General features: G+C 37.3%; 1 protein-coding gene across 9 annotated transcripts in view; it reads left to right on the forward strand.

Moving 5' to 3' along the window:
* Positions 1–18,632, forward strand: part of Faf1 (Fas associated factor 1) — a 372,980-nt gene that overhangs the window by 47,468 nt on the left and 306,880 nt on the right. For 6 of the 9 annotated variants that reach the window (XM_087660189.1, XM_087660188.1, NM_130406.2 and 3 more), the window contains 1 exon segment: positions 3,941–4,009. Coding sequence is in view for 4 of the 9 variants with exons in the window: in NM_130406.2 (NP_569090.2) it covers positions 3,941–4,009 (69 nt within the window). In the remaining 5 variants the exon portion in view is untranslated. 9 annotated transcript variants of the gene reach the window in all.

Genomic DNA, 18,632 nt, shown 5'->3' on the forward strand with positions numbered 1-18,632 from the left:
TCTTAAGTATTATATTGTGTATCATATAGCAAGACAATTACAGAAGGGCATTCAAATATAAAGATTGTGTGTTGACTATGTCCTTCCCTTATACCCCTCATTCTCTCCTTTCCTTTCTCACTGCTCTGTTCTGTTTGTTCCCTAGAAAATTTCACCTTTACTCATATTCTATATGCACATAGGATCTTACGTGTCTCTATGACAATCTAGAAACCAAGTAGGAGAGAAAACATACTTGTCTGAGACTGACTTTATTTTCTTTATATGGTCATTTCCAGTTACATCCCCTTTCTTGCAAATGATACAGCTTTGTTCTTTATGACTGAAAAAATTTCCATTGTGTAAACCTACTGAACTGTTTATCTATTACTCTGTTACTGAACACCAAGGCTGGTTCCATTTCTTAGCTGTTAATAAATAGGATATAGTAAATATTGAAGTAAGTATTGATGTAAGTAAGTATTTCTGTCACGTGTTGATTTGTAATTCTTATATATAGTCAGGGCTGGTGTATCTCAGTCATATGATTTTTTTTTTTAAAAAAGAAATCTCCGTGCTAATTTCCTGATAGTTTATATTTCTTCCAGAAGTATATTAATCAGGAATTCCCTCTTGCCTTTACTCTTGCTGATTTGGTATTTCTTTTCTTTCTTTTTTTTTAAAAGATTTATTCATTTATTATATATATAAGTACACTGTAGCTGTCTTCAGATACACCAGAAGAGGCCATCGAATCTCTTTACAGATGGTTGAGCCACCATGTGGTTGCTGGGAATTGAACTCAGGACCTCTGGGAGAGTAGTCGGGTGCTCTTAACCGCTGAGCTATCTCTCCAGCCCGGTATTTATTATCTTAAAGAGTATCATTTTGATCGAGGTTGGAATTTCAGTGTGTTTTAACATGTATTTATCTGATGGTTAGTAAGATTGAAATTTTTTATGTATTTATTGACTATTTTGTTTTCATCCTTTGAGAGCTATCAGTTCATTTCATTAAGCTATTTACTGTTCTGGTGTTTGATTTCTTGTTTAGATTTTTTAGTTCCTTATATATTCTAGATATTAGTCTTTAGACATATACCTAGTAGATAAACACCTGGCAAAGATATTCTTAGCAGTCTGTATCTTCACTCATTTAACTGTGTGCTTTGCTATGAAGACATTTTTTAATTTCATGAAGTCCTAATTGGCCTTATTTTATGAATGAATAGAATTCTATCCAGAAAATCCTGGTTGTGCCTAATGTATTGTAATGTATTTTCCTTCTAACAGTTTCAGGATCTCATATCTAACATTAAGGTCTACATTGGGGTTGATATGAGAGATAGGATCTCATTTCATTCTACATCTGGATATCAAGTTTTTTTAGCATCACTTTTTGTAGAGACTGTCTTTTCCTCAGTGAATATTTTTGACCTTGTTAAAAAAAAGTAAGGTGATTCTAACTGCGTGGGGTTTATATCTGAGTCTTCTAGTATATTCTAATGATTTCTGCATCTAGTTTTGTGCTGGTATCATGCTGTTTTTATAACTATAGGTCTGTAGTGTAAGTTGGAGTCAGATATAGTGTTTCCTACACTCTTTGGTACATTATCCCAATATTCTTTTTCATTAGGATTGCTTTTCCATACAGTTTTTAAAATAGTTTTGGTTTTTGCTTTTTTGTTTTGTTTTGTTTTGTTTCTGTGAAAAATAGCATTGGGATTTTGATAAGGACAGAAACCTGAAGATTTCTTTTGGTAGTACAACCATGTTCAGAATAGTAAAATCTAATTCATGATGTCTTTCCCATCTTTTATTGTCTTCTGTTTCTTTCTTCAATATTTTATGGTTTTTATTGTAGAAAACTTTTATGTTTTTGGTTAATACTCCAGAGTATTTTGTTTATTTTGAGGAAGTTGTTCATGGTTTTTGTTTCTGATTTTTTCTCAGAATATTTGTTATTGATGTGTGTGCACACATGTACAGGCACATTAATATTCTAAATTATTGACATAAGGAATAGGTTTTGAATTTATGAGTCATCTTTAAATTCTTCTCTGCCATCACATAATAGTCATCAAATTTCATTTCATTTTTAATGAATTGAGGTAACCAGTAATAGATAAATTTTCTCCATTGATTTATATTTTTATCAGTGACTAAGATAGGCAGTGCTATGGGGTGAAAGTGTTCTGCTTTGGAATTCCTTTAATTTCCTAGCCTTGTGATCCTGAGTACATTGCTTAACCTCTGGTGGTCATTTTTAATTGTCAACTAGATACAATCTAGAATCACCTGAGAAGGCTTTGCCTAGGTTAGTCTTGGGGGATTGTCTTAATTGATGTGGGAAGACCTAGCCTGAAAATACTTAATGGTTTTGGGCCTAGACTGTATAACGTAAAGAAAACTAGCTGAGTACTAAACACGAATACATCATTCTCTCTGTTCTTGACTGTGGATGTGATGTGAGCAGCTGTTTCATTTTTTGTTAGATGACACAAGTAGAGTCAAATGGGGAGGGAGAGTAACCTCAACTGCGAAAATGTCTCTATCAGGTTTCCTATGGACAAGTCTGTGAGGCATTTTCTTGACAATTGATAGAGGAGGACCCAATCTACTTCTCTGTTGGACAGTCCTGGTTTGTATAAGAAAAGCAGGGTAAGCCTCAGGGAGTAAACCAGCAAGCATTCCTAAATGGCCCTTGCTTTAGTTCCTGCCCTGAGGTTCTTTCCCTCTTCATGGTGCTTGAGTTCCTCACCTCTCTTCATGGTGGACTCTAAGCAGTAAGGTAAGACAACCCATCCCCTCCTGAGCTGCTTTGGTCATGGTGTCTTTATTAGTGGTAGAAAGCACACTATGACAAGGCTTAGGCATCTTCTGTGACTTTCCCAAAGTGATGGATTGTAACTTAGAATTGTGCTTTAAAGTAAACTTTCCCCCTAAGTTGCTTTTGTCAGAGTACTCTCTCATACCAACAGAAATGAAACCAGGGCAGTATCTTTGAAACATTGGTTTCTCTTTATTAAAATGAGCATAGTAGCTACTTCAAAAGATTGGTAAGAGGATTGAATGAAGTGTAGGTTACCTGGTTCATATTAATTTGTTAACTTTTTAATGTGTAAGAATTTTAAAAGGGGTATGTTTAACATCTGGGATTATTGAGAGGATCAAAGGCTTGAGCATAATAAAAGCTTGGCTCATAATAAATAATATGCTAGTTAGTTCCAGTTGTTTAAGAGTTTTATGTTTATGATAACAGATTGGTTTTGAATGTTCTTTATGGCTTCATATTCCTAATTTGAGAATTATGTTACTTGAATGTTCTATATTGCGTTTGGATAGTTATTTTGTTATCTTGATTCTGACTATTAAGGAAAAATGAGAAGGAACCAGCCTCCAGCAGGTGTTTCTGTGTCTGCCTCAGAGTTCTAGTTCTTGGGTTTCTGCTAGTTTTTTTTTTTTTTTTTTTTCGATTTGGAATTCTCTATTCAACAAAGATATGCCTGCCTCTGTCTCTCAGATGCTGATATTAAAGACATACATCACCATTCCTGATCAAAAACTACATTCATTCATTCATTCATGATTTGTGTGTGTGTGTGTGTGTGTGTGTGTGTGTGTGTGTGTGTGTGTGTGTGTGTGTTCCAGTTGGTGCACATGTGGAGACAGAGGACAACTTAAGAGTTGTTTCCCTCCTTTCATAATGTGGATCCCAGGAATTGAGCTCAGGTCATCAGCCTTTATTCGCTGGGTCATCTCTCTGTCCCTGCCTGGCTTACTGTTTTGCTAAAAATTTCAAGTAAGAATTTTAATACTCAACTATTAATCACTCAGAAGTATGAGGCACTGAATGTCTTGACTTTATATATGTCACAGCTTAAATCATGTCTTATACCACTTACGTTTAAGTCTGATCCCTGCTCTAAAATACTAACATACACATTTACATGTTTTTTTAGGCATGTACTGGTATTGAAAACATTGATGAAGCTATTACACTGCTTGAGCAAAATAACTGGGACTTGGTGGTAAGTACTCTTTGACCTATGTTCTAACTTTATGAATTCTTGAATGGCCTGAATATTTATTCTAGGTTGGCTCAGCTTACTATAACCAATCTAAAACTTAGGTGAATAGATATATCCCATTTTCATCTTTGATATGAAGTCATAATTTAGTTCAGTGTTACATTATTGGGTAATTTTGAATGTTTAGATAGTTGAAATGATTTAAAAAATTTCCCTTTTTCTCTTTCTGTGTCTCATGGTCATCCCTTCGGATGAGGGCTCAGTGTCCCTGAATGATGAGCACTAGTCCATGCTCCATTCTTGTTTCCTGAGGCGTTACTGATGAACACTGCATTTTAAAAAATTATTTAAGAATTGGTAATCTCCCATGTTTCTTTCTCAATTGTGTTTGTCATAAAGATGGCTTAGTTCTTAAAAAACTTTTGGTAGTAACAAAAATGAAGTTCTAGCATAACACTAAATATCCATGCCTTGCAAGGCAGATCAGCAAATGATTGTATTGGAACAGTACTTCTATTAAGATGGACTACATATCCCTCAGTATCTTAGAAATACGAAAGCAATAGAAATCACAATTTTGGAAAAGTGATTTTTCTTTCTTTGTTTGTTTTTTTAAAAAGCCAAGTATCACTATGTAGTTCAGCCTGTCCTAGAACTTAGCAGTTCAGATTGGCCTCAAACATCAAGTCCTCTTACTTGAGACTCCTGAGTGCTAGATTACAGTTGTTGTCCACTGTGTCTAAGAAGTGCTAAGATTTCAGTCAGAAGTTTAGATGTCTGCTGAAGGTGAGATTATATGTTCACTTTTATTTGTTACGTGGATTTATATAGTTCTGTTAGTACATTATATAGACCTTCTTTTGTATTAATACTGTCTTCACTCAATGTAAAGTCAGACTGTAAAAGCCATACTTATAATGAAATGAGAAATGAAAAATTTACAACCTGATAGTTACTGGTTGAGCATTCCTGATCCATAAATCCCAAACCCAAAGGTTAAAAAGTTGAAACATTTTATTGCTCACATGCCACATTGAAAGTTACAGATGTTGGATCAGGTTGAAGTTCCTATTTTTGGATTAGGAATGTTCAAACAATAAATACTCTAAAAGCTGAGAAAAGTTATCTGAAAAAATTTTGGGTTCTAAATATTTCAAATAAAATATTCTACCTGGTCTAGAGAGATGGCTCAGTGGTTAAGAGCGCTGACTGCTCTTCCAGAGATCCTAAGTTCAATTCCCAGCAACCAAATGGTGGCCCACAACCATCTGTAATGGGATCTGATGCCCTCTTCTGGTGCGTCTGAAGACAGCTACAGTCACATACATAAAATAAATAAATCTTTAAAAAAAAATTCTACCTGAAATCTCTCTTAATCTCATAACTCACAGTTAAAAACACTCATTTCCAAGTTTTATGTATATTTTTAGTTATTTTTAAAATTATGTTAGTAAACTTTTACATTGAAAATAGGATTCTTTTACATTAATATTTTTATAATCCATATTTACTTACTATTACACTAACATTTTTCTATCTTATTAAGTATGGCTGCTCATTTTGTAAAGGTTTGCATTGTTTCCTGTTGTAGTAGTAGAATGGTTTCACCATTCTTGTTCTGGTGGGCATTTAAGGTTGTTGCAGGACTTTGCATATTGTAACTATTACTGTATAAAACATTCCCACATAAGTATATTGTATATTCAACCTACTCACTTTTTTTTCTAGAAGAAACTGAACATACTAAATTTATAACTGAATTTCTGGGTCAGACTACATGATTATTGTAGGGGCATGGATACTTGAAGCCTAATGAACTTCCAGATTTAATTATTTACATTCTGCAAACTATGTGGAGATGGCTCTTTTTACTTAAATCAATGTTGCTGCTGTCTTCTCCCTTCTGTTTCTATTTCTTTGTCTTTACTTCTTGGTCTTGTCTGTGCGTCTGTCTGTCTGTCTTATGTTTTGGTACAGGAAAATTGAGAAATATTTTTGCTGTCTGATGTGAATTCATGCTTTACACTGACTTTTATATTCTAAGAAGTCATGTTATAGATGACAGTTTCATGAGGGGATAGTGGTGAGAAGTAGCAGCATATTTGGAGTGATGCTTCTAGTCTATTTGTCCTGAAACCTCTCTGCAATAGTAAATATTGTTTTAGTTAGCCTATGTATATTTGAGGTATTCTTTTGGTCAGGCTGATTAAAAATCATTGGGAAGGTTTAAAGCCCACCAAGCCACTCTTGAATGGCAATGCCAAAAAGAATAAAGGAAAAGAAAGAAAGACTGAGAATAATGGGCTATATGTTGATGTGGTAGTTTATAGTTTAGGAGGGTGTAGGGATTTAAGTTCTTTGTTCACCTTCATCTTTTTTTTCTACTAATCCACATTCATTAATTTTAAAGTTTAAGATGTTTATTGGCTATGAATATTGTCTTAACTCTGCCTTTCAAGAACATAGCACAAGAATTTTCTCAGATAATGTTGGTAAAGGAATGGTAAGGTAGTTTTCATGTATTTCTGACTAGCTTGATTTTGGAAAATATTGTCAAATACCCTCTTTTCCTCATTCCTTCTGTCCCTCCCTCCTTTGTTCTTTACTTCTCTCTTCTTTACCTTTGCCCTACCTTTTCTGGTCTCTGTTCTTTAGTCTCTCAGGTTTCTGGGTTATTGAGGCTGAGTCTTATGCATAGTAAGAAAGTTTTCTATCACTAAGTTTTGCCTCTTTATAGTGTTTTACAACTTTAACATTTTCATTTGAAGTCATCTTTTAACTGGCAATATATCTTCCACTTTTTTTTTTAAGATTTATTTATTTTATTTATATGAGTACACCGTAGCTATCTTCATGCACACCAGAAGAGGGCATCAGATCCCTTACAGATGGTTGTGAGCCACCATGTGGTTGCTGGGAATTGAACTCAGGACTTCTGGAAGAGCAGTCAGTGCTCTTAACTGTTGAGCCACCTCTCTAGCCCCATATCTTCCACTTTTAATTTCATTGCAAGTTGCTGTACTTCCCCCCCACCCCCCGCTTGGTGCATTTTACCATTTTTCCTCTTTTATACATCATTCACGTGTGTGTGTCTGTGTGTGTGTGTGTGTGTGTGTGTGTGTGTGTGTGTGTGTGTGTGTGACATAGCACATTACTAATCCAAACTGTCATGGAACTTTTAATATGCTGTACTCCATTTTCTGTGACTGAATTAGATCTGTCATGAATTTTATACAAAATTTTGTGTAATTTAAGATTTTAACTTAGCGTTCTCTGCACCCAAATCCCGTGGGAGGGAGAGCTAAACCTACAGAGAGGCAGACACGCCTGGGAAACCAGAAGAGACTGCACTCTGCACACATCTCTGACACCAGAGGAAAACACCAAACACCATCTGGAACCCTGGTGCACGGAGGCTCCCGGAAAGGGCGGCGCAGATCTTCCTGGTTGCTGCCGCCGTGGAGAGCTCGTAGGTAGCACCCCACTAGCAAACTTGAGCCTCGGGACCACAGGTAAGACCATCTTTTCTGCTGCAAGAGACCTGCCTGGTGAACTCAAGACACAGGCCCACAGGAACAGCTGAAGACCTGTAGATAGGAAAAACTACACGCCTGAAAGCAGAACACTCTGTCCCCATAACTGGCTGAAAGAAAACAGGAAAATAGGTCTACAGCACTCCTGACACACAGGCTTATAGGACAGTCTAGCCACTGTCAGAAATAGCAGAACAAAGTAACACTAGAGACAATCTGATGACGAGAGGCAAGCGCAGGAACCCAAGCAATAGAAACCAAGACTACATGGCGTCATCAGAGCCCAATTCTCCCACCAAAGCAAACACGGAATATCCAAACACACCAGAAAAGCAAGATCTAGTTTCAAAATCATATTTGATCAGGATGCTGGAGGACTTCAAGAAAGACGTGAAGAACTCCCTTAGAGAACAAGTAGAAGCCTACAGAGAGGAATCGCAAAAATCCCTGAAAGAATTCCAGGAAATCATAAATAAACAAGTAGAAGCCCATAGAGAGGAGTCACAAAAATCCCTGAAAGAATTCCAGGAAAACACAATCAAACAGTTGAAGGAATTAAAAATGGAAATAGAAGCAATCAAGAAAGAACACATGGAAACAACCCTGAATATAGAAAACCAAAAGAAGAGACAAGGAGCTGTAGATACGAGCTTCACCAACAGAATACAAGACATGGAAGAGAGAATCTCAGGAGCAGAAGATTCCATAGAAATCATTGACTCAACTGTCAAAGATAATGTAAAGCGGAAAAAACTACTGGTCCAAAACATAAAGGAAATCCAGGACTCAATGAGAAGATCAAACCTAAGGATACTAGGTATAGAAGAGAGTGAAGACTCCCAGCTCAAAGGACCAGTAAATATCTTCAACAAAATCATAGAAGAAAACTTCCCTAACCTAAAAAAAGTGATACCCATAAGCATACAAGAAGCCTACAGAACTCCAAATAGATTGGACCAGAAAAGAAACACCTCCCATCACATAATAGTCAAAACACCAAACGCACAAAACAAAGAAAGAATATTAAAAGCAGAAAGGGAAAAAGGTCAAGTAACATATAAAGGCAGACCTATCAGAATCACACCAGACTTTTCGCCAGAAACTATGAAGGCCAGAAGATCCTGGACAAATGTCATACAGACCCTAAGAGAACACAAATGCCAGCCCAGGTTACTGTATCCTGCAAAACTCTCAATTAACATAGACTGAGAAACCAAGATATTCCATGACAAAACCAAATTTACACAATATCTTCCTACAAATCCAGCACTACAAAGGATAATAAATGGTAAAGCCCAACATAAGGAGGCAAGCTGTACCCTAGAAGAAGCAAGAAACTAATCGTCTTGGCAACAAAACAAAGAGAAGAAAAGCACACAAACATAACCTCATATCCAAATATGAATATAACAGGAAGCAATAATCACTATTCCTTAATATCTCTCAACATCAATGGCCTCAACTCCCCAATAAAAAGACATAGATTAACAAACTGGATACGCAACGAGGACCCTGCATTCTGCTGCCTACAGGAAACACACCTCAGAGACAAAGACAGACACTACCTCAAAGTGAAAGGCTGGAAAACAACTTTCCAAACAAATGGTCGGAAGAAGCAAGCTGGAGTAGCCATGCTAATATCAAATAAAATCAATTTTCAACTAAAAATCATCAAAAAAGATAAGGAAGGACACTTCATATTCATCAAAGGAAAAATCCACCAAGATGAACTCTCAATCCTAAATATCTATGCCCCAAATACAAGGGCACCTACATACGTAAAAGAAACCTTACTAAAGCTCAAAGCACACATTGCACCTCACACAATAATAGTAGGACATTTCAACACCCCACTCTCATCAACGGACAGATCATGGAAACAGAAATTAAACAGAGACGTAGACAGACTAAGAGAAGTCATGAGCCAAATGGACTTAACAGATATTTATAGAACATTCTATCCTAAAGCAAAAGGATATACCTTCTTCTCAGCTCCTCATGGTACTTTCTCCAAAATTGACCATATAATTGGTCAAAAAAACGGGCCTCAACAGGTACAGAAAGATAGAAATAATCCCATGCGTGCTAACAGACCACCACGGCCTAAAACTGGCCTTCAATAACAATAAGGGAAGAATGCCCACATATACATGGAAATTGAACAATGCTCTACTCAATGATAACCTGGTCAAGGAAGAAATAAAGAAAGAAATTAAAGACTTTTTAGAATTTAATGAAAATGAAGGTACAACATACCCAAACTTATGGGACACAATGAAAGCTGTGCTAAGAGGAAAACTCATAGCGCTGAGTGCCTGCAGAAAGAAACAGGAAAGAGCATATGTCAGCAGCTTGACAGCACACCTAAAAGCTCTAGAACAAAAAGAAGCAAATACATCCAGGAGGAGTAGAAGGCAGGAAATAATCAAACTCAGAGCGGAAATCAACCAAGTAGAAACAAAAAGGACCATAGAAAGAATCAACAGAACCAAAAGTTGGTTCTTTGAGAAAATCAACAAGATAGATAAACCCTTAGCCAGACTAACGAGAGGACACAGAGAGTGTGTCGAAATTAACAAAATCAGAAATGAAAAGGGAGACATAACTACAGATTCAGAGGAAATTCAAAAAATCATCAGATCTTACTATAAAAACCTATATTCAACAAAACTTGAAAATCTGCAGGAAATGGACAATTTCCTAGACAGATACCAGGTACCGAAGTTAAATCAGGAACAGATAAACCAGTTAAACAACCCCATAACTCCTAAGGAAATAGAAGCAGTCATTAAAGGTCTCCCAACCAAAAAGAGCCCAGGTCCAGACGGGTTTAGTGGAGAATTCTATCAGACCTTATTGGAAAACCTCGTACCAATATTATCCAAACTATTCCACAAAATTGAAACAGATGGATCACTCCCGAATTCCTTCTATGAAGCCACAATTACTCTTATACCTAAACCACACAAAGACCCAACAAAGAAAGAGAACTTCAGACCAATTTCCTTTATGAATATCAACGCAAAAATACTCAATAAAATTCTGGCAAACCGAATCCAAGAGCACATCAAAACAATCATCCACCATGATCAAGTAGGCTTCATCCCAGGCATGCAGGGATGGTTTAATATACGGAAAACCATCAACATGATCCATTATATAAACAAACTGAAAGAACAAAACCACATGATCATTTCATTAGATGCTGAGAAAGCATTTGACAAAATTCAACACCCCTTCATGATAAAAGTCCTGGAAAGAATAGGAATTCAAGGCCCATACCTAAACATAGTAAAAGCCATATACAGCAAACCAGTTGCTAACATTAAACTAAATGGAGAGAAACTTGAAGCCATCCTACTAAAATCAGGGACTAGACAAGGCTGCCCACTCTCCCCCTACTTATTCAATATAGTTCTTGAATTTCTAGCCAGAGCAAACAGACAACAAAAGGAGGTCAAGGGGATACAGATCGGAAAAGAAGAAGTCAAAATATCATTATTTGCAGATGATATGATTGTATATTTAAGTGATCCCAAAAGTTCCACCAGAGAACTACTAAAGCTGATAAACAACTTCAGCCAAGTGGCTGGGTATAAAATTAACTCAAATAAATCAGTAGCCTTCCTCTACACAAAAGAGAAACAAGCGGAGAAAGAAATTAGGGAAACGACACCCTTCATAATAGACCCAAATAATATAAAGTACCTCGGTGTGACTTTAACCAAGCAAGTAAAAGATCTGTACAATAAGAACTTCAAGACACTTAAGAAATAAATTGAAGAAGACCTCAGAAGATGGAAAGATCTCCCATGCTCATGGATTGGCAGGATTAATATAGTAAAAATGGCCATTTTACCAAAAGCGATCTACAGATTCAATGCAATCCCCATGAAAATACCAATCCAATTCTTCAAAGAGTTAGACAGAACAATTCGCAAATTCATCTGGAATAACAAAAAACCCAGGATAGCTAAAACTAACCTCAACAATAAAAGGACTTCAGGGGGAATCACTATCCCTGAACTCAAGCAGTATCACAGAGCAATAGTGATAAAACTGCATGGTATCGGTACAAACACAGACAGATAGACCAATGGAACAGAATTGAAGACCCAGAAATGAACCCACACACCTATGGTCACTTGATTTTTGACAAAGGAGCCAAAACCATCCAATGGAAAAAAGATAGCATTTTCAGCAAATGGTGCTGGTTCAACTGGAGGTCAACATGTAGAAGAATGCAGATCGATCCATGCTTATCACCCTGTACAAAGCTTAAGTCCAAGTGGATCAAGGACCTCCACATCAAACCGGATACACTCAACTAATAGAAGAAAAACTAGGGAAGCATCTGGAACACATGGGTACTGGAAAAAATTTCCTGAACAAAACACCAATGGCTTATGCTCTAAGATCAAGAATCGACAAATGGGATCTCATAAAACTGCAAAGCTTCTGTAAGGCAAAGGACACTGTGGTTAGGACAAAACGGCAACCAACAGATTGAGAAAAGATCTTTACCAATCCTACAACAGACAGAGGCCTTATATCCAAAATATACAAAGAACTCAAGAAGTTAGACCGCAGAGAGACAAATAACCCTATTAAAAATGGGGTTCAGGGGTTGGGGATTTAGCTCAGTGGTAGAGCGCTTCCCTAGCAAGCGCAAGGCCCTGGGTTCGGTCCCCAGCTCTGAAAAAAAGAAAAAAGAAAAAGAAAAAAAAGAAAAAATGGGGTTCAGAGCTAAACAAAGAATTCACAGCTGAGGAATGCCGAATGGCTGAGAAACACCTAAAGAAATGTTCAACATCTTTAGTCATAAGGGAAATGCAAATCAAAACAACCCTGAGATTTCACCTCACACCAGTGAGAATGGCTAAGATCAAAAACTCAGGTGACAGCAGATGCTGGCGAGGATGCGGAGAAAGAGGAACACTCCTCCATTGTTGGTGGGATTGCAGACTGGTACAACCATTCTGGAAATCAGTCTGGAGGTTCCTCAGAAAATTGGACATTGAACTGCCTGAGGACCCAGTTATACCTCTCTTGGGCATATACCCAAAAGATGCCCCAACATATAAAAAAGACACGTGCTCCACTATGTTCATCGCAGCCTTATTTATAATAGCCAGAAGCTGGAAAGAACCCAGATGCCCTTCAACAGAGGAATGGATACAGAAAATGTGGTACATCTACACAATGGAATATTACTCAGCTATCAAAAACAATGACTTTATGAAATTCGTAGGCAAATGGTCGGAACTGGAAAATATCATCCTGAGTGAGGTAACCCAATCACAGAAAAACACACATGGTATGCACTCATTGATAAGTGGCTATTAGCCCAAATGCTTGAATTACCCTAGATGCCTAGAACCAATGAAACTCAAGACGCATGGTCAAAATGTGAATGCTTCACTCCTTCTTTAAAAGGGGAACAAGAATACCCTTGGCAGGGTTTAGAGAGGCATAGATTAAAACAGAGTCAGAATGAACACCCATTCTGAGCCTGCCCCACATGTGGCCATGTATATACAGCCACCCAATTAGACAAGATGGATGAAGCAAAGAAGTGCAGGCCGACAGGTGCCGGACGTAGATCTCTCCCGAGAGACACAGCCAGAATACAGCAAACACAGAGGCGAATGCCAGCAGCAAACCACTGAATTGAGAATAGGACCCCCGCTGAAGGAATCAGTGAAAGAACTGGAAGCCTTGAAGGGGCTCATGACCCCATATGTACAGCAATGTCAAGCAACCAGAGCTTCCAGGAACAAAGCCACTACCTAAAGACTGTACATGGACTGACCCTGACTCTGACCTCATAGGTAGCAATGAATATCCTAGTAAGAGCACCAGTGGGAGGGGAAGCCCTGCGTCCTGCTAAGACTGAACCCCCAGTGAACTAGATTGTTGTGGGGAGGGCGGCAAGGGGGGGAGGATGGTGAGGGGAACACCCATAAAGAAGGGGATGGGGGAGGGGGATGTTTCCCCGGGAAAGGGAATAACACTCGAAATGTATATAAGAAATTCTCAAGTTAATTAAAAAAAAAAAGATTTTAACTTAGGGTATGTTTTTTTAAAATTTCACGTATTTATATCACTTAGACCATTATTTTATGCACAATTACTAGAGAACTGTAAAGAAATATGTGTTTGGCACTGTAATCAGAAATGTGGTGAACTAAAAAACTATTATAATGAAAAAGTTATTTGTTGAGTGCCTATTCACGAATGTCATAAATCTAGTTTTTTACTTGGTAGCTATGATGAATATGAAAAAGAAGAGTAACAAGATCGATGTAGTGGCATATACCCCTAGGCACATCCCTTAGGAAACAGAGGCAGGCTGATTTTCTTTTCTTTTCTGTTGCTTTTTTTTCTTTTTTGAGTTTCAGGGCAATCTGCTCTATGTAGTGAATTCAGGGCCAGCCAGGACAGCACAGTGAGGTCCTGTCTCCAACAAACAAGGAAAAATTAAAATAAAAAGGGAAAGAAAAATGTAACACTGTGATCTCTATTTGACATTTTGCTTTCTGTTGCTGTACCAAACTATCTAAGACTGGTTACCATGGAGAGTAGAAGTCATGTTAGTCAACTTTGCAGCACTGTATCAAACCCGAGGTAATTGACCTAAAAAGAAAACCAGGCTCATTTGGCTTGTAATTTTGGAGGCTTTAGCTCATTATTAGTTCACCCTGTTAATTTCAGGCATATGATAAGGCAGCATACCGTGGCAGGAGCACATTGCAAAAGAAGTGACTATTTCGTATCATCCAAGGAACAAAAGTGGGTTGGTTCCCAGTACCTCCTTCAAAGACACATTTTCAACCATGTAACTCTTCTGTTATGCTCCATTTTGTATAGGTTTCGTGATATGCATCTCCCTAAGATCTTGGGTGGGGGGACAAACTTCCAAATCCTGTTGTCATGTCTGGTTCCAAAAGGTGTCAGCAGCTCTGCCTTTCCTTCTTTGTTTGCTGCCTGTGACATGCTTCTCTCGCCTGGCTTGGACCCACTCCCTGTGTGTAGCTTTCTTTAATAGATGCCTCATATCTCTGGCTATGTCACATCTTGGGAGTCTCCATTGCATCTCAGGCTTCATTACCCCAGCTTCATCCAGTGGCATCTGATGGCTTCTAGGCAGGGATTTCCCTGTGAGGCATTGGTTATTAGCCCCAGTGGCTCTTTGAAATTATGGTGGAAGGTTTCACAACTCATTGACTTGTATATCTTTGCCATGTGGATGACACTGCCAAGTTCATCTGCCAGCTTGGGGTGGACCCTCACTCTCTTGAATCACATTAGCAGCATCTTTTGAATGCAATGCTTTCCTGAAGCCTTATGCTCTCTTCTACAGATTGAAGTTTAGCTAGGTGGGGTCTTGCCCTGAGGGTACCTTTCTCTTTATTCCAGTGCAGATCTGGCCTAAGAGTGCTTTTTTATGACAAAGTCCTCCCTCTGTCATTATCCTGTTAATCTGGTGTTAATGTAGAAATGAATGAAACTATTAACTAGGACAGAGCCTTTATGTTCCAGTCACCTCTCAAATGTCCCACTTTGCATATAATTAATTATGACTTTAGTCATATATTAATTATGACAACCCCCCCTCCCCCAATCTTACTTTGTAGCTCGGACTGACCAGAAACTTAACCATGTAAACCAGCTTGGCCTGAAATTCACAGAGATCCACCCACTGCTTCTATCTTCAGAGCGCTGGAGTTAAAGGCTGTGCCACTGCACCCAGCCTGTTTAATTTTTATCACAGGAAATGTTGGGCAATACATTCATGTTATAGTCCTAAACTTGAAAAGTGTGCTGAAAAATTGGTGAGTGTAAACTTAACTTTTTTTCAAACCCTATTTTCTTAATAGGTTCTTAAATGCTTTAACCTCCCTTTTAAGCCCACCACCCACCAGAGACAGTGGAAAAGAAAGGTTATTAGGATATGGTGGAATGTGGACCTGTTTAGAAATTGTTCTTTGGAGCATATCCAGTTTGCAGCTCAGCAGTTCGGTTCATAGAATTCAGCTGTGGCAGCTTGTTCTACTTGCAAACACTTAACGAATATACCAACAGTCCAGTTCAGTAGTGTCCGGATAGCAATCCACAATCAGCAGCAGTGGTGGCATGACTTAGTAGAAACAGCCAGGCTTCTGCCAAATCTGCACAGGTCAGCAGGAGTGACCAGGACCACCAGGGGTACCAGAAGTTCTTAGCTGTGCCCCTCTCTGAAGACACGAGACCAAGAAGCATTGCAGAGCTAGCTATGCAAGCCCCTGTCACTATCTGTTGAGTCCTATTTATATTTTCTCTATGTGTTCTCCACGGATCTTGCCTCACCACATGCCTCAGCACTTGAGTCTGTCTTAGCAAAACTCCATGTGAGTTTGTATCAGCTGATGTCACTCTGCCAATCAGCCAGAGTCTGCAGAAGCAGCAAGAAGCTACCAGAGCACCACCAGAAGTTTTTTTGGTGCCTTTCTCTCTATGAGGTCCTGACAAACAGAGCTCAGTTATGCAATGTAAGGTGTGTCATTATACGTGCGTGTCATTATTGAAGAATCCTTCATCACGATTCCTTTCGTGTGCTTGCTTTAGCAAAGCATCTTTTTACCTGTGTCTGCTTCAGTAAAACATTCCTTCATGTGTCTGCTTTAGCAAAGCATCCTTTCACTTTTGTCTGCTTCAGGAAAAATATCTTTTGATATAACTGACTTTCCAAAGAAACCAGAAGTTTTCACTTAGGTGAGACACATTGTGTCTAATTCTTGTTCAAACATTCAGGATTGAGAATAACTTTCTTATAAGGTAATGTTCATAAATGTTTTACTATTTTGTTGATTTAGTCACACAAATAACAAATATTGTCTGTGAAAATACAATCTAGTCCCAAGAATTCTAGTTATTAGTCACGTTCTCTAATCCTGCAAATTATTTTGAGTATATATTATTCACAAAGAAGTGCTTCTAAGCCCTATATTTTCAGTACTTTACACTTGACAGTATTTATTTTCAAGTGTTACAGGTTATATGTGCTAAAATTTGGAAAGTAAAATAGCATGAACATTACCATTCTGGAGTGTTTCTTGCCTCATTTTCACGTGATATGTACTATACAGTTCCTACTGCTGTCTACCTCAGATTATTTCTCACATTGTCCTGTCCTTAAGATAGATGTCATTGCAATGGAGATTATTTCTTAGAAGATGAGTGTGAGTTTCCATTTATATCCACAAAGGTACATGAGGAAGAATGGTTGGCAGTGAGTTAGAATCTTTGAACTGAAAATGACCTTTGATAATGGAAATATAGGATGTGATAGTTGCAGATTATAATCTGGGCTCTAGAACTGATTCACTATTCAGTTCCTGTTTTCAGCATAAAAGAGAATTTGGGCTGGAGGAAAACACAAAACTATATAATTTATATAGTTTTGCATAAGTTAATGTTAGGCAGCTAAGGATAGTGGCAAATGCTGGATTAATTTTGCTTAAAGAGCCCTGGTTTTCCAGTCCTTTTATTAAGTGAGCGTGGCTTGACCATGTAATTTCTCTGTCAACCTCTTAACTTACTCATAAGGAGGAAACAGTTTAGCCTAGCTTGTACTTGAGCTCTGATACTACATGAAATAACTTATGCAGGATCTATTATATCCTAATCTTGTAAAGATTCTATGATAAGCAGTCCACTATGAATGCCATTATAAGATATTTTAAAAAACTTTATAAGTTTAAAATATTTGCTCATATCTAATTTTTGGCCCTTTAAATATTATAATATAGATAAAATCTGGGAAACATGCTTGGCTAATTGTTTCGCAGAAGTCATGTGTATATATGTGCATGTGTGTCTATGTAAGTGAGTATATGTGAGTTTGTATATGTGTGAGTGTCTGAGAGCATGTGTGAGTATGTGTGTGAGCATGTATGAGTATGAACTGCCTTCAGTAAATTAAATTTTTCATTAAAATCTAGTAGGCTCAGTAAAGGATTCTTGACATATATTTGATAATCTAGACGCGAAATAAATTGTAAGTGGTACTAATCTAGACATACTGTATTTTAAATATTCTGTGTTTGTAATAAATGATTTTGAACTTTGTACTCAAATTTTTGCTGTAGTTTTTACCTCTTATTTTGATTTTGTAGAAGAAAAGCTATTTGATGTGTATGCATCTATCTTTAACTACATATTCTAGCCTGAGATAAAATTGATCTACCTGGCATCTATATTTTTGAATCAACACAGAAATTTTAGTTCCCAATGATAATCTTATACTAGTAGAAGCTTAAATTTAGTCTTGTACACTGGGCAGTGAAGACCAAGGTGTATCACATGTATAATCTGTCCCATTTTAAGTTTCATCAAAGTCTTTTGAGGCATTTCTATCCATTAATTTTCACTTTTAAATAAATATATTTTAATAATTACCCTAAAGTTATATAGAACCATCTCTTTCACTACCCTGATCAGGATGTGTTTGGTGAGGTTCTCAAATGTGAACTAACTATTATTAATCTATATTACTTTATGACTAAATATTTAATAGAAAATGTTTATATTTTTTATAAAATTGTTCATATTCATTAAATGCTGTGTATGTGTGATACTTTTTTCACAGAATTAATAAATTTTTATTTTAAAAACCATAATTTGCATGATATTATATAGAATTCCCAAAGTAAGACATAAATATTGCATATTGAAAGTAGTGTGAGGGGTTGGGGATTTAGCTCAGTGGTAGAGCGCTTGCCTAGGAAGCGTAAGGCCCTGGGTTCAGTCCCCAGCTCCAAAAAAAAAAAAAAAGAAAGTAGTGTGCATCAGACTTGTTATTTTAGTAGCAAAGAATCTATTTCCTAATATCTTATTTAAAACATTCAAGAATTCATTTACTAATGACTGTTAATTATAAACATTTCCATCTTTGCCAGTCTTTATGGAAAATATTCTTTTGTTTGCTTTTCATCAATTTATTTATTCACATTACATCCTGATTGCAGACCTCTTCCCTCCTCCCATTCCAGTTCCACCCTTATTTTTTCCTCCCTTCTTGCCCCTTCCATGGGTACCAGGCTACCCTG

This window comes from Rattus norvegicus, chromosome 5 (genome assembly GCF_021556685.1).
Source record: "Rattus norvegicus strain SHRSP/BbbUtx chromosome 5, alternate assembly SHRSP_T2T, whole genome shotgun sequence".
Lineage (NCBI taxonomy): Eukaryota > Metazoa > Chordata > Mammalia > Rodentia > Muridae > Rattus > Rattus norvegicus.